Here is a 13,616-nt window from a genome sequence, read left to right as displayed (position 1 = left end):
AACTGGTAGGCTTGAAACTTGGAAGGTGCAGTTTCGGCGAGGCTGAAGCACAGCTGGTCGATTTCACCTACCGTATACGCACGCTTGGCATATATGCCTACCCTACACTAATCTCTACCGTACAGACGCTCATCTTGACTTTCCGGGGGTGCCTAGCTAGCCTTGCTGGTCCATTCATGGTGCTTACCATCGTCGACACGAAGCGTCTTATCGTCAGCCATCATCAGCTTTAATTCTCAGGTTCCTACTTTGCAATCCTTGAGCTCAGACCGGCCACATTGGACATGTCACGCCCTCCGAATCTGCCACTTGATATCCTTGATGCTAACCTCATCACCCGCCTTCTCATCGTAATCAAACCACTCCCCTTCGCCCAGATCAATGCCCGTAAACTTCGTGCCAGAGTCAGTTCCCACAGCTTCCCACTCGCCCTGTCACCATCGTTAGCCTTTCATGCGCACATCAAGCAGGTCAAACACTCACATCAGCTTTAAAATCCGTGAACTCCAGTCCCCTCGTATCAATCTCAATGATATTCTTCGCCTTCGGCACGTCCCCTCCCTCGTAGCTCGCAGGTGCAGCCTTGATCGTAGCGCTACTTTCCCGCTTGCAGTTCTTGCATCGCCAGACGAAATTTGCTTCGCCTCTGCTGCCGGAGAGATCGTTCATTTGATGGCGAGATACGCCGACTAGATTGGGGTGCGTCTCACGACATGACGTGCATTGGACTTTGAAAGTGTAGATGTAGGGATTATCGGGAGTGTCTGTTGGTTTGAGGTCTTTCACGCTGTGTTGATGTCAATTGTTGCTTGGTGAGCAGCAAGGACGAAGTGGACCTACCCGTTAAGTTCTGCAGTTAGTGCCAGGGCGAGCATGATGTGTGCTCAGGCGCTGCGACACTGTTCGTAGTGTGGTTGAGCCTAGTCGGCAATGTCTGATCAACCTATGCTTTGATCCTAAACAGTCAAAGATAGATGGAAGAGGCCGAGGAGAATTATACAATGGTGGAAGAAAGATTGCCTTCGAGACGAAAAGGGGAATTTATTTCATGAACACCAAATGTGGTTTTGATCAAACTCGTTCCAACTGACTGGTACGCACACGTTCCAGACCTCATGAAGAATTAATATAAAACTGTTCATTGCGTCTTAACTACAAATTGCTCTGTTTGCCAATAAACTATACGGTACTGTCCTCCTTCCCAGCTCCTTCTGCTCTACAAGAGAACCTTACCTCCCGGTGAATCTGCGCTCAAGATATCTAGTGACTGGATATACAACCAGTGTAATCGCAGCAGTCAAGTAGATGCCAACATCACCACCACCAGGTCCAAACTTTTGTGCAACTTCACCCATATACCACACTTGCGACATTCCCTGGAGTCCACCGCCTAGATAACCCGCAAGGAGCGAGAAGATTGCCGCGAATCCCCAAGGCAGTTTGGAGGGGGTATCCCACGCCTCGAGGTCATAACCAGTCTTCCTCCTGAACAGTTGATCCTCAATAAGCAGAATGAGCGTGAAGCAGATCGCCCAGTATCCAAGCATGGACACAAAATTACTGATGATGGTAGACAGGTGCTGTTTACCGGCAATTGAAAGGGCCGCTAGAGCGACAGCAGTGAGGAATGACCAGATGAATCGTGGTACGGCGTGGAAATAATCGCCTAGAAGCTGCAAGTCCAGGCCTGAAGAGTAGAAAATGAGGACGTTGTTGCCGAGGACCGAGAAAGTCAACATGACGAGACAGAACTTGCTCCAGCCTAGAGGAGAGTAGGTCTCTCGGATCAGACCACCGAGGCCATACTGGCCGTAAGTGCTGTACCATGGCTCGACCTGTCCTAGCATAGCTGCATTCGCAATGACAGCGCCCACGATTGTCGCGAACATGATCGGAGTAGTGGCACCAAATTGTGTGAGGAAGAAGATCTTCCACGACGGTGTCTTTGCAGGGTAGTTGCAGTAGTAGTCTGCAGAGAAGGACGCCCAGCCGGCGGTCGAGGAGAACGCGATCGAGAACATGCTAAGCCATGTGCCAGCATGAGCGAGACCTGTTGAGAAGCCTGGGAGACCTGCTTGTGCGTGTGGCGCAGCTTGACCGACAAGGACGAGCAGGAGGATGAAGCTGATGATCCAGCAATATTTCAGAAATGTGTGCACATATCTGAAGCCGAATACACTGACAAGGTAAGAGATTACTGTGACAATGATACAGCCGACCGAAACGCTCATGGTGTAGTCGGAGACGGCGGACAGGAGTTGGCCGGTGATCACGATATTGACCACTCCGAATCCTCCCGCGACAACGATACTGAGAACCGAGCAGAGCTTGGCTCCATAGAAACCAAAAGCGTATCGCGACGTTGCGATTGACCGCATGCCGAGCTTAGGGCCAAGCGTACCGCAGAACGCTGGGCATAGTGCTCCAAGCCAAGTACCGACAACGATTGCAGCAACAGATTTGTTGAGTGGAAGACCGAAAGTCGGTCCAAGAGCACCGATGGGAACAGTACCGATGTGACAAGTCGCTCCCCACCACATCAGGAAGACGTTCCAGATTGATGGTGGTCGTTTCTGATCCTCAGGAATACGGTCGATACCCTGAGTTTCGATGCCCATCTTGCGGTCGAGCCATTGCTCGCCTTGAGACAGCCATCTGAAGGGCGCAACACTGGACTGGATCTGACGCGCTCGAATGATTCCTTGTGTCGGTGTTACATTACCATGATATCCCGTGGGTTGTTCATTGACATAGATACCGGCTTTGTTGTTTTCGACGTCTTTCTCACGGTGGCCGTATTCATCCGATGATGACCGTAGCGGCGAGCTCATCTTGCCGTTGATGGCTGCACGAGGCAGATTCTGCTTGGTCGGATGAGGTGAACTGGAGTAGCGACACGTGTGAAGAGGAAGATGGAAACAGGGCGGGAAATGGATATGCTTGTACTTTTCGCCATAAGCGATATCTTCACAAGCACGTCGCAAGGTCGCGGAACCATATCACCCACCCGAAGCGCGCCAAGTTGATGGATGCAACAGAACTCGAGCCATAAGATGCGCTTGATGTGTTAGTGGCCAGTGGCACAATCGCAATCCTGGTTGCTTCCCCACTAAATCCGGTTCTTCAGCTGCTAGCCCTGATGATCTCCCGGTAATAGGGGAGTCCCCAACAATGGAGAGGCCTTTTGTTGTGACATGTCAGTAATCGTACTTGTGAGGAATCATTCGTTCCAGATGGTGTGGTGTCACTTTCAGGTCTTGACTGTCAGGACTTGGTGACAAGTCGAGCAGAGGCACTCAAAATTGTTGCCCATGCTTTAATTGTGCATTCATGCGAACGTTGGAGACGCGGATCCAAGGTCGTCCGTGTCGAGGGAACTGCCACGCATGCCTGTAGCACCCTGGTACATGCATGAAATCGCATGGTACGGGTTGAGATGCCGCTCGGTCTTTAGCCACAATGGGCCCAGCGCGTCAACCGTGTTACATACCATGGCTCGCGTGGCATCGCGACAAAAGTCAGGCCAGTCAAGGCTCTCATCGGTAGAACTCAATCTTCGCTATCATTTAGGTAGCCTGTACGATACACGCGCGTGTTGCGGTACAGTGTTCTGATCATGCAGTTGTGCATTAATTATTTGCACATCTACAGTACTTTTATCGAGTGCACGCCAAGATGCTACCGGCTTGTCAAATGGCTTCCAGCCCTGCTGAAGGAGCAAAAAGCAATCACGCATTTAGCTGTTGCTCCCCACCATCTCAAGAATCTTGAGTTTCAGCGGTTTCCAGCTAACGAGCTGTAAGCCCAGTACGAGGCTTCATCATCAATTCGACCGAAAGCGTTCTTGAGCAGATCGAGATATAGCCCCGTTTCGGTGACTGCGTCTAAAGCTCGACCTCCGCGCTCGAAGCTGTCCGACTCTTCCTAGCATTGTAATACCATGGCGTCGCTCAGTAGAGCTTTTGAGTCCCCAATACTGAAGCGTTGTTTATGTTCTCAGGCGACAATGGCTCAAGCCCACCTGTACTGGCAGAGAATCTTTGAGGTGCCCTTCCGGAATTCTTCGGAACGAGGCGTCTGCTTGTGCCAATATATTCGAACGCACTGTATGGACAGCAATGGCTGGTCATGCCTCAAATTGTCTGATAGGTGAACGTGTCACTTTAGGATGCGCCATTCTTGTAGAGGTCCTCTAAAACCGTCAGATAGGGCTTTGCTCTCGGCTTTGATTGAATGCCAAGCTTTCAGATATGCAGCTGCACAAAGATAGCTGTTGCCTGACGCATGTGGGTAACGATGGAAGGTATGCGCTTGACCGATCTCTCTTGAGTTTCGCTGGTGCACCTGCCGCATTTGGAAGATACGTCTGCCACGTATGGACAGAACAAGGCTTGACGTTTGTGTTATAATGCACGCCCCTATGTAGCTGAGTGAAGTGGTGGCACAACTCGATGCAACCAGTGCCTCCCTTGTGGGATGTGTGGTCTGGACATCAAACTGTACGCCGGGGAAAATGCAGCCTGATCATTTTCGATAGAGAGAGCTCAGTCAGAGATGCTAGACTCTGGCCGGACCTCTTGAAGAGCTTTCTCGTTGCTTTTCACCTCTTTCCTCAACTCCTTGATGGCGTTCTAACAAAGTGTCAGCTGACCGCCAGTAGTAGATTCTTCGTACTTACGGCAAGAGCTTCGGGATTCACGCCATTCTCTATCAGAGACACGCACAGAGAGAGCTGAGCACGATCCAGGTCGGTGTCCTAGATCATCTGGTTAATGAGACTCACTATTTGGATAACCTCCACGTACAAGTAAGATTGATATTTCTTCCAATATGTCAACAACCTCCTTCGCCTTTTCCTTTTTGCTTTCCTTCGACGGCATCACTTCGTCACTAACGTAGGAAATCTGTATGCGATACGCGTTGAGGGAAGTTCAATGGTCAGGAACTTGAAACGGTTGACTGGGAGGCTAAGGTAAGCACTCCGCAGTAGAGACCGCGCTAAGTAAAGGCTAAACTTCGGGTAGATTCTGTTTCATTTGCTTGTCTGGGCTGGTTTCCTTCTATTAACTATCCTCCGCAAGACACGAGAGGCAATATCATATCAAAAGCTTCGATACTTACACAAACCATCCACTTCTCCTGTATCTCCATCGCTACTGGTACGAGAGTGCCATGCATCACGCGTTTCAGGCTCTTTCGACTACGTGATTTTCTCTTGGCCTGGCTTCCGTAGCTCGCCTGGGGGCTGCGAACGTTTATACACGAGTGCGCGAATTCGTCGAGCTACCCTGTGAAACTAGTACAGCGACACATTACAATGAATGGCCTGCTCTGTGGTGTTCACGGCGCCTTCATTATAAGGCCGAGTTTCGAGGAAGCATTCGAACTGAACAATATCCTACGAATCGTTGGCATCATCTACTGTCGGTGATTGCCTCAGAATTGTATCAAGCGCTACAAGGCATTACGCCTTAAGCTATGCTGTTTCTACTCCTTCTTTCAAAATAGATGAGAGCGCTTTACGTAGTAAGTCGAAGAATGCCGCACCTGCTAATAGTTTCAGACGTGGTTGCCCATCGAGACTCCTTGCGTCCGTGCCCTGGTCGAAAAGGGTAACCCCTATGGTAACCAGACAGAAATTGCACGAACACACCTACCCCGCGCCAATGCCTTGGTAAGACAATGTACAGATACATTAGCATTAATGCTGGCCATTCCCTCCTAGTTGGCTCGAGATGAGTATGGTATGATGTTAGCATGAATGCTTCCCTGTCATGCCTTCCTCGTCCTTGCGGCTTTTTGCAGCAAGCACGTCTTTGCTCAGCCCCGTCTCACCTTTCCTATAAACGCGCAGCTACCTGCGATCGCAGTTGCAGATGAGAGCTTTAGCTTCACATTTTCCGCCGACACCTTTTCATCGGAGTTGCAAATCGACTATACCCTAGGCGACGCTCCGATTTGGCTCCAGCTAGATGGCACAACTCGCACGCTCACCGGGACGCCCTTAAGCACTGATGTTGGCGATGCAGAATTTCAGATCATAGCTACCGACTCCACCGGGACGGCAACTTCAGATTCGAGTTTAGTCGTTTTGGAACAAAGCTCTCTGCGCGCCAAACAAGATGTTCTTTCCGAGAGGATCAGCCAAGCCGGAAGATATTCTGCTCCGTCTACATTACTTCTTTACCCTCAGACACCCTTCCATTTGATCTTCGGTCCCGATGTATTTGAAGGGGGCGATAGCAGTGTCCAATATTACGCCTCTTCCGATAACGGTACACCACTCCCAGCATGGCTGGCTTTCGATCCAGTTGAAGTCGCTTTCATCGGTACCACTCCGCCATTGTTGACGCCCCAATCTAGTCCGCAATCATTCGCATTTACTCTAGCTGCTTCACAGATTGCTGGCTTCTCCCAATCTGCACTCAGCTTTCAGATATCTGTCACCAACCATGTTCTGGCATTTCTGCAACCCACGCAGAAGATCACTGTTGCGGCAGGCCAAGAAGTGATTGTAACACCGCTTCTAAATCAGCTGCAGTTGGATGGTGCGCCGCTCGAGGGGTCAAGAATTACAGACACATCGCCAAAGCAGCCCGAATGGCTAAGTTTCGATTCAGGAGAGTTGTCGTTCTCAGGTGTTTCGCCAAAAGACCTTCAGAATACATCCTTCCAACTGACCGTATCTGATGATCAGAATGACTCGGCTTCAATTGAGATCCAGCTGCTTGTGGTTGGTCAACAAGACAACGACACAGTGGAAGTATTTCTTGGCACCGTCAACGCCACTATCGGTGGATACTTCAACTATAGCTTCGCAAATACGAGCACAGGTAGCTCTATGCGCGAAGTTGATGTTGATGTTGGACCTGCCGGAACATGGTTATTGTTCACAGAAACGAACTCAACGCTGCAAGGAATTGTGCCCGCAGACACTGGCGAAGATGATTTCAATGTGACCTTGACTGTGTCTCAGGATGGAGAAATTATAGAGCTTGATTACCTCACAATCACATTTGTCACGGACAATTCTGCACCTGCAACACCAACGTCTAGTAAGAGCGCCACAAGTTCTTCCACTGTGCCCACAAGTACAACGCCGCCATCAATAGAACCGTCCAAACAAGCATCTGATCATCGCACGAGAGATCTCATCTTGATGGTTGCGCTCCCAGTCCTAACCTTCCTAGCAGCATGCCTGATAGCCTTCGTGCTCTGGCGGAGGAAACGGTCACGAGGACGCCCCCCACAAGGCAATTCAACTACAAACCCAATGCAACGGAACTTTCAAAACTCCAGCTCGGGCAATATCGTGGTGCTGGTGGAGCCGGAAGCGCAATCTCTATCTGAGGCATCTTTCGAGCACTTGCCGTCCTCGCCGCCACCCCGAGTTGACCTTCCCTGGCCTCTCCGAGACAGACCACGCAACAAGCTGTTGTCTACCGTGGACGAACACGATCGTGGTAGTCCCGAGACACGATCGAGCTGGGACGACATGCTGATGGAGGTCGAAAGTCCGCTCAACTACGGTGCAGACGCCGATCCCAGCAGACACCTCGAATCACCCAGCGCAACAAGCCGGCTGCTGTCATCGCCAGAACGATCAAAATCGCCGCTACAGGGCTTGAGCACAATATTGACGTCGCCACCACTAAACTCACGTAGTGAGAGTTTCGCAACGCCACGCAGGTTTAATGGTCGACGATCGAGCGGTCTGGGACATGGGGTCGGCTCACAACGTGTGACACTACGACAAGTTTCATTATCGCCGCTTTCAGGAACCCCTGGCATGCTCAGCACGCCGTTCAATCCAATATCACAGTCTTCGGCGACTCCGAATTACAACGTGCTGCATCCTAACACATCCTTTACTACTAGATTGGCTAGCGCCAGGAAAGCATCATTGGCAAGCACTAAATCCAGATATGCAGCTCCACAGAGTGAGTCGAGCTCGGATCAATCTTCGCGGCTGGGTAGACCTGCACCATCCAATCGGTCTTCATCGTCGGTCTACGAAGATGACGACTGGACGACGGAGGGCAGTACCAGCGCGGCAGTGTCCAGCAGTCAACATTCGAGACATCCAACAGGCGGACGTAGCCTAGCATCAGATGATGTATTTGCTGGCCACGAAGCAGCAAGGCAGTGGCCACTGGTACCAGCACTTCCGACTGCAGCTAGCCAGGGACTGAGCTTGAGGAGCCAGGTATCGGATCGTAGTCAAGGCAACAGCCTCAGATTTATATAGCATCATATTAGTCCTCAGTGAAACTTTTGAGATGCTACTCCATGCTTACAATGGCACTTCCACGTACGTCCCTCATGAGAAAAGCGCCCAAGTTGGTAGAGTGGTCAATAGTGGTAGGCAGTGGGGAAGGCGTAGGAAAACGCTCGGCCCGCACACCCCGGAAAAGCAAGATGAGCGCCTGTACGGTAGAAATTAGTGCTTAGAGCGCTCACGACGCTTTTCCGTCACGTGGCCCGTTCTGGTCTGCGAAATTATTTGGGATGACGAAGGTCGAACACCGCCTTGCGAGCAACCGCCCACTCGATCGATTGCACTCCCCCAGTTCCTCGCCGACCGCAGTCTAGCCGTGACTTTGGACTCGTCCAGGTGCACGCGACGCAGCATTGTTCTTTGGCAAACAAATTTCTGCTTATACACGTTACCTCTTGCAGACCCTCGGCCAGCATAAACAGATTCTGTCCTGTTTGCAATCACCCATTCGAGTTTTCGTTGTCAGCGACCACTTAGGCTTCGTCATTTCCAATTATCGTCTGACCCGCCAAACACAAACACACCTGCACCTTGAACCATCCACGTAGCTGTCCCGCTCGATTTCCATCCCGAGACGCATGACATACAGCCGGTAGACATCCTCAAACTCCTCCTCAGAAGATCCTCCATCATGGGTCAGACTCTGTCAGAGCCCGTTGTCGAAAAGGTACCGCACCGCTTCCCACTATATCATGCTTGCAAATACGATAAGCACAATCGTGACAAATATTTGCCAATGCCAGAAAACCTGTGCCTGCGTGGCTTGTGCTACAAACAAGAGTACTGACAAATCTGCTATTAGATCTCCGACAAGGGCGAAGATGACTGCATAATCTGGGGTCTTTCGGCCATGCAAGGATGGCGAATAAGCATGGAGGACGCCCACGCCGCGGTTCTCGATCTACAGCCAGAAGTTGAAGGCAAAGAGCAGACCCCCGCTACGCCCGACAAACGTCTGGCCTACTTCGGAGTATACGATGGCCACGGAGGAGAAAAAGTAGCACAGTTTGCCGGAGAGAATATACATAAAATCGTCGCGAAACAGGACGCCTATGCGAAGGGTGATATAGAACAAGCCCTGAAGGATGGGTTCTTGGCTACGGATCGAGCGATCCTCAACGGTACAGTCCAACAAGCGCCCTGAATCTGCTTGGCTTCTTACTGTGATACAGACACGCGGTACGAAGAGGAAGTTTCTGGCTGCACTGCCTCGGTCGGTATTGTGTCCAAAGACAAGATCTGGGTGGTAAGAATCAGCATTCATGAGCAAGTATGAGCAGAACCTGACATTTACAGGCGAACGCCGGTGATTCAAGATCAGTTCTTGGTGTGAAAGGCAGAGCGAAGCCTCTGTCCTTCGACCACAAGCCACAGAATGAAGGTACAATCACTGCCCTGTTTGCAGCAGATATGTCAATTAACACTGTCTAGGCGAAAAAGCCAGAATTAGTGCTGCTGGCGGATTTGTCGACTTCGGCAGAGTCAACGGCAACCTGGCATTGTCGCGTGCCATCGGTGACTTTGAATTCAAGAAGGGCGCCGATCTTGCTCCTGAACAGCAGATTGTGACCGCATACCCAGATGTTGTGGCTCATGATGTCTCTGAGGACGATGAGTTCCTTGTTATTGCCTGCGACGGTAAGAAACTCAGCACCCACTACAAGAATCATCACTAACTGGCAAAGGCATCTGGGATTGTCAGTCATCCCAAGCAGTTGTAGAGTTCGTGCGGAGAGGAATAGTCGCCAAACAAGAGCTTCATTCTATTTGCGAAAACATGATGGACAACTGCCTTGCGTCCAATAGCGAAACTGGTGGTGTTGGCTGCGACAACATGACCATGATCGTGATTGGCCTCCTTCATGGCAAATCGAAACAAGAGTGGTACGACACGATAGCGAAGCGTGTGGCAGATGGAGATGGACCCTGTGCACCGCCAGAATATGGCAAGTCAGACGACGACAAGTCGGATCAGTGAAGAATCTAACAGTGAGTTTAGCTGAGTTCCGTGGCCCTGGTGTGCGACATCAATTTGACCAAGACAGTCCAGATGATTACGACCTGGATGTGCCACGATACCGTGGTGGTAAAAATGGTCGGATCATCCTTCTCGGAGACGGAACAGAGGTGTTGACTGATTCGACAGATAACGCTGAGATGTTCGACCATAGTATGGAAGACGACAAGAACGAGGAGAACCAAAACAAGAAGGATTCTTCAACCACAAATGAAGACGAATCGGCAAGAAAGGACCGCGAGGGCACGCCGGGGCCTCAAAGTGAAGCTGAAAAGGAGCACATGAAGCACGGAAGCGCATCGCAAGGGCCAGGGACCAGCATTAAGGGTGTTGCCGATGACCCGAACAGCACAAAATGATGGGGTAAACCCGACAACAGCATCATTTCAGCATCAGCAAGCAACGTTTGACGACGAATCATGCTCACGACCAAGATACCCCCGACGTTCACGAAAGGCTCAGGATATAGCATAGCCAACAATATCAGTCTAGAGCAACGACCAAGACAGAGCATCTCTCTCCTGTCCTCCTTTCCTCAAGTTGCAAGACAGGAGGGCGGCTCTAGGCGCGTATATAGTAATTGTTCTTCTACGAGTCACCTATAATCTTGCTTGCCTTTTTGTCCGCGTAACAGCTGGCAGCACAATTCCGTATGCGCTCATGAAGAATATGCTGAACTCGAAGGGGTCCCAAATTAAGCTCTTACAAGATTTCAGCTCGCTGTAGCATGACGTCGCACCAACAGAAAGTTGGTCGAGGAAGCACAAGCCCACAGGTTACGTGACGGCATATTGATCGACCTTCCCAACCAATTGCAAGAAATCGTGTTATTGTTGACAGCTGAGTGTATAGATGGGAATTCAGATGCTATTCTCGAGCACTTCGCAACTTCCTAATATTCTCGCTGTTGCACCTCCTTGATCCCTCCTATCGATAGCGAAGTACACTTGGCACCAAGCAACTCACCACGTGCCTTAGTTACGATCTATCCTTTGACGAGCACTCCTCCTAGCACAGTGTTCCTTCCTCATTGTATACCTCAGGGACTCCTTCACAGAAGCTACAAACATGTCTTCACCATCCTCCGGAAGTAGCAACAAAAGGAAGCGAACTACTGCATCCGACCGACTGAAAGCTAGCAGCACAGTCGAGCTGCAGCAAGCCTCTTCACGCGACGCGTCTGGCGAAGACATGGCTATCTCTTCTCCTGCAGCAAACACACGACACCGGAAGCAGATGTCACAGGATCAGCCAGCTGTACCTCCCAGCAAACGTGCGAGAACCAGATCCAACGCGTCTGCGAACATTCCCGCGGTGGTTACTCAGGATGCAGACGAGGAGGTACAAGATCCTGGCGAGCCCTCAAGTACGACTGAGGACAGCGCCGAGATTGAGTCCAAGCCTAAAAGACGAAGCAGCAGAGCCACCAAGACAGAATCTCAGGAGCTGGAGAACGGAGACGAAGAAGAACACGAGCTAGACGACACGGAGAGAAAGATGGACGCGCCGCCCAGAGCTGGCCAGAGAGATCCGATCGGAGGCTACAAGACCAATCCTCCCCCTACCGGACGACCTGTGAGAATCTACGCCGATGGTGTCTTCGATCTCTTCCATCTCGGGTACGTGACCCAATCCCTAACCCCTCCGCATACTAACCAACCCCTAGCCACATGCGCCAACTCCAACAAGCCAAATCCGCCTTCCCGGACGTCCACCTAATGGTCGGCGTAACCGGCGACGCAGAAACCCACCGCCGCAAAGGCCTCACCGTCCTCACCGGCCAAGAACGCGCCGAAACAGTCCGCCACTGCAAATGGGTCGACGAAGTCATCCCGAACTGCCCCTGGATCGTGACCGCCGAGTTCCTCTCAGAACACAACATCGACTACGTGGCCCACGACGACGAGCCCTACGGCGCCGCGGAGGGCGACGACATCTACGCCACCATCAAGAGTCAGGGCAAGTTCCTGGTTACAGAGCGAACAGAGGGCGTGAGCACAACTGGTATCATCACGAAGATCGTCAAGGACTATGAGAAGTATATATCGCGCCAGCTGAAGCGTGGGACGTCACGACAGGAGCTGAATGTTAGCTGGTTGAAGAAGAATGAGCTGGATATTAAGCGGCATGTGGGCGAGCTTAGGGACTCGATTAAGCAGAATTGGACCACGGCTGGGGGGGAGATTGGGAAGGATCTCAAGACGTTCTGGCAGAATGCGGGGATTAGTATGAGTAGGCCGTCTAGTCCGGCGCCTAGTCTTAGGCAGACGCTTAGTGCTGGTGGTGGGGATAATGGGAGTAGTCGGGCGCTGGCGATTGAGGCGAGTGGTGCGAAGAGTCCGACTACGTTGGAGCATTTGAAGCATCTTGATATTCCGAGGGCGCAGTCACCTGGGGGGAGTCGGTTGGGGAGGAGTGATGATTTTGCGGCGGGGTATTCGTTGGGGTTGCTGGGGAGTGTGAGGTCTTGGGTGAGTCAGATTGAGGAGTAGATGAATAATGGTGCTAACACTTTCGCAGATGGGAAGAACTCGACGATCGCTCAGAGACAGCCAACACAACAGCCCGGATGACACAGATGATGAAGATCTAAGGAGTCCGATCTCAGAACGTGGTGATCCGGTCTCGCCTGTTGTGTCTAGAGGGCGCAAGGGCAAGAGCGGTGGTGGGGACGCTGACACGATTCGGGTACGAAAGGGTGACGGTGATGCTATGGACGTTATGCATTGAGCGGGTTCGATCTAGTTCGGGATGGCACGGTGGGAAGCCCTGACTGGCCCGACTCTCTTGTACAGCTTGTGGACTTTGTATCTGTATTACATGGAGATGGCATCAGCGAGCACATATCGGTAATTGAATGATAGATTATGTAACCTTGTGCGCTGAAGCGCTGGCTGTTGTTGCTTTGGCGGATCTGCACGCATATCGAAGGCGCGTTCTCGACCTATACAGCTTGCTACTTTGGCGAAGACTCGAACAAGGAACCCACACTCACAGAACAGGCCAGTTTCGCTATTAGGGACATGGAAGACAGAAGGTCAAAGTGAGGAAATGGCAATGGAGTTTCAACGTTTCATTGGTATCGTCTTGATGGCATTGAGCTTGGCTATATCTTCATCAACTGATATGCCTTTTGTGATGCTCAACTATAACCACATTCACAACCCACGACCACCGCAGCAATGTCGCGCCACGTTCACAAGTAACTGCCGCAGCGAACATGCCCACTGACCTTCAGCCAGATCGTGACCTGCTTGTCTGCCATATCTGCATCGTGCTTGCCGGATTGTGCGTTCTCATACACAACTCCAATGCTCGCGC

The 13,616-nt window shown here is 51.3% G+C and overlaps 5 protein-coding genes across 5 annotated transcripts; 3 read left to right on the top strand and 2 right to left on the bottom strand.

The window, feature by feature from the left end:
- Nucleotides 1-287: 287 nt before the first annotated feature.
- Nucleotides 288-875, bottom strand: PMZ80_002245 (uncharacterized protein; the record flags this gene model as incomplete). The annotated part of the gene is made up of 3 exons (XM_064870679.1): nt 288-431; nt 484-787; nt 841-875. The coding sequence occupies 3 exons, from the start codon at nt 873-875 to the stop codon at nt 288-290; spliced, it is 483 nt and encodes a 160-aa protein (XP_064733132.1).
- Nucleotides 876-1,229: 354 nt separating this feature from the next.
- PMZ80_002244 (uncharacterized protein) lies at nt 1,230-2,831 on the bottom strand (the record flags this gene model as incomplete). The annotated part of the gene is made up of 1 exon (XM_064870678.1): nt 1,230-2,831. One exon carries the CDS (start codon nt 2,829-2,831, stop codon nt 1,230-1,232), a length of 1,602 nt encoding a protein of 533 aa, XP_064733131.1.
- A 2,904-nt stretch (nt 2,832-5,735) lies between these two features.
- AXL2 (polarity establishment/cellular polarization) lies at nt 5,736-8,248 on the top strand (the record flags this gene model as incomplete). The annotated part of the gene is made up of 2 exons (XM_064870677.1): nt 5,736-5,744; nt 5,855-8,248. The coding sequence occupies 2 exons, from the start codon at nt 5,736-5,738 to the stop codon at nt 8,246-8,248; spliced, it is 2,403 nt and encodes an 800-aa protein (XP_064733130.1).
- Nucleotides 8,249-8,909: 661 nt separating this feature from the next.
- Nucleotides 8,910-10,654, top strand: PTC2 (Protein phosphatase 2C 2; the record flags this gene model as incomplete). Its single annotated transcript, XM_064870676.1, has 7 exons — nt 8,910-8,945; nt 9,081-9,399; nt 9,451-9,524; nt 9,575-9,659; nt 9,710-9,916; nt 9,964-10,224; nt 10,278-10,654. 7 exons carry the CDS (start codon nt 8,910-8,912, stop codon nt 10,652-10,654), a joined length of 1,359 nt encoding a protein of 452 aa, XP_064733129.1.
- A 709-nt stretch (nt 10,655-11,363) lies between these two features.
- PCT1 (choline-phosphate cytidylyltransferase) lies at nt 11,364-13,025 on the top strand (the record flags this gene model as incomplete). The annotated part of the gene is made up of 3 exons (XM_064870675.1): nt 11,364-11,914; nt 11,962-12,766; nt 12,816-13,025. 3 exons carry the CDS (start codon nt 11,364-11,366, stop codon nt 13,023-13,025), a joined length of 1,566 nt encoding a protein of 521 aa, XP_064733128.1.
- Between the last annotated feature and the right edge of the window lie 591 nt (nt 13,026-13,616).

This window comes from Knufia obscura, assembly GCF_036327395.1.
Source record: "Knufia obscura strain CCFEE 5817 isolate CBS 148926 chromosome Unknown scaffold_2, whole genome shotgun sequence".
Taxonomy (NCBI): domain Eukaryota; kingdom Fungi; phylum Ascomycota; class Eurotiomycetes; order Chaetothyriales; family Trichomeriaceae; genus Knufia; species Knufia obscura.
The sequence above is the reverse complement of the archived record's forward strand: the minus strand, read 5'-3'. Positions and strand labels throughout refer to the sequence as shown.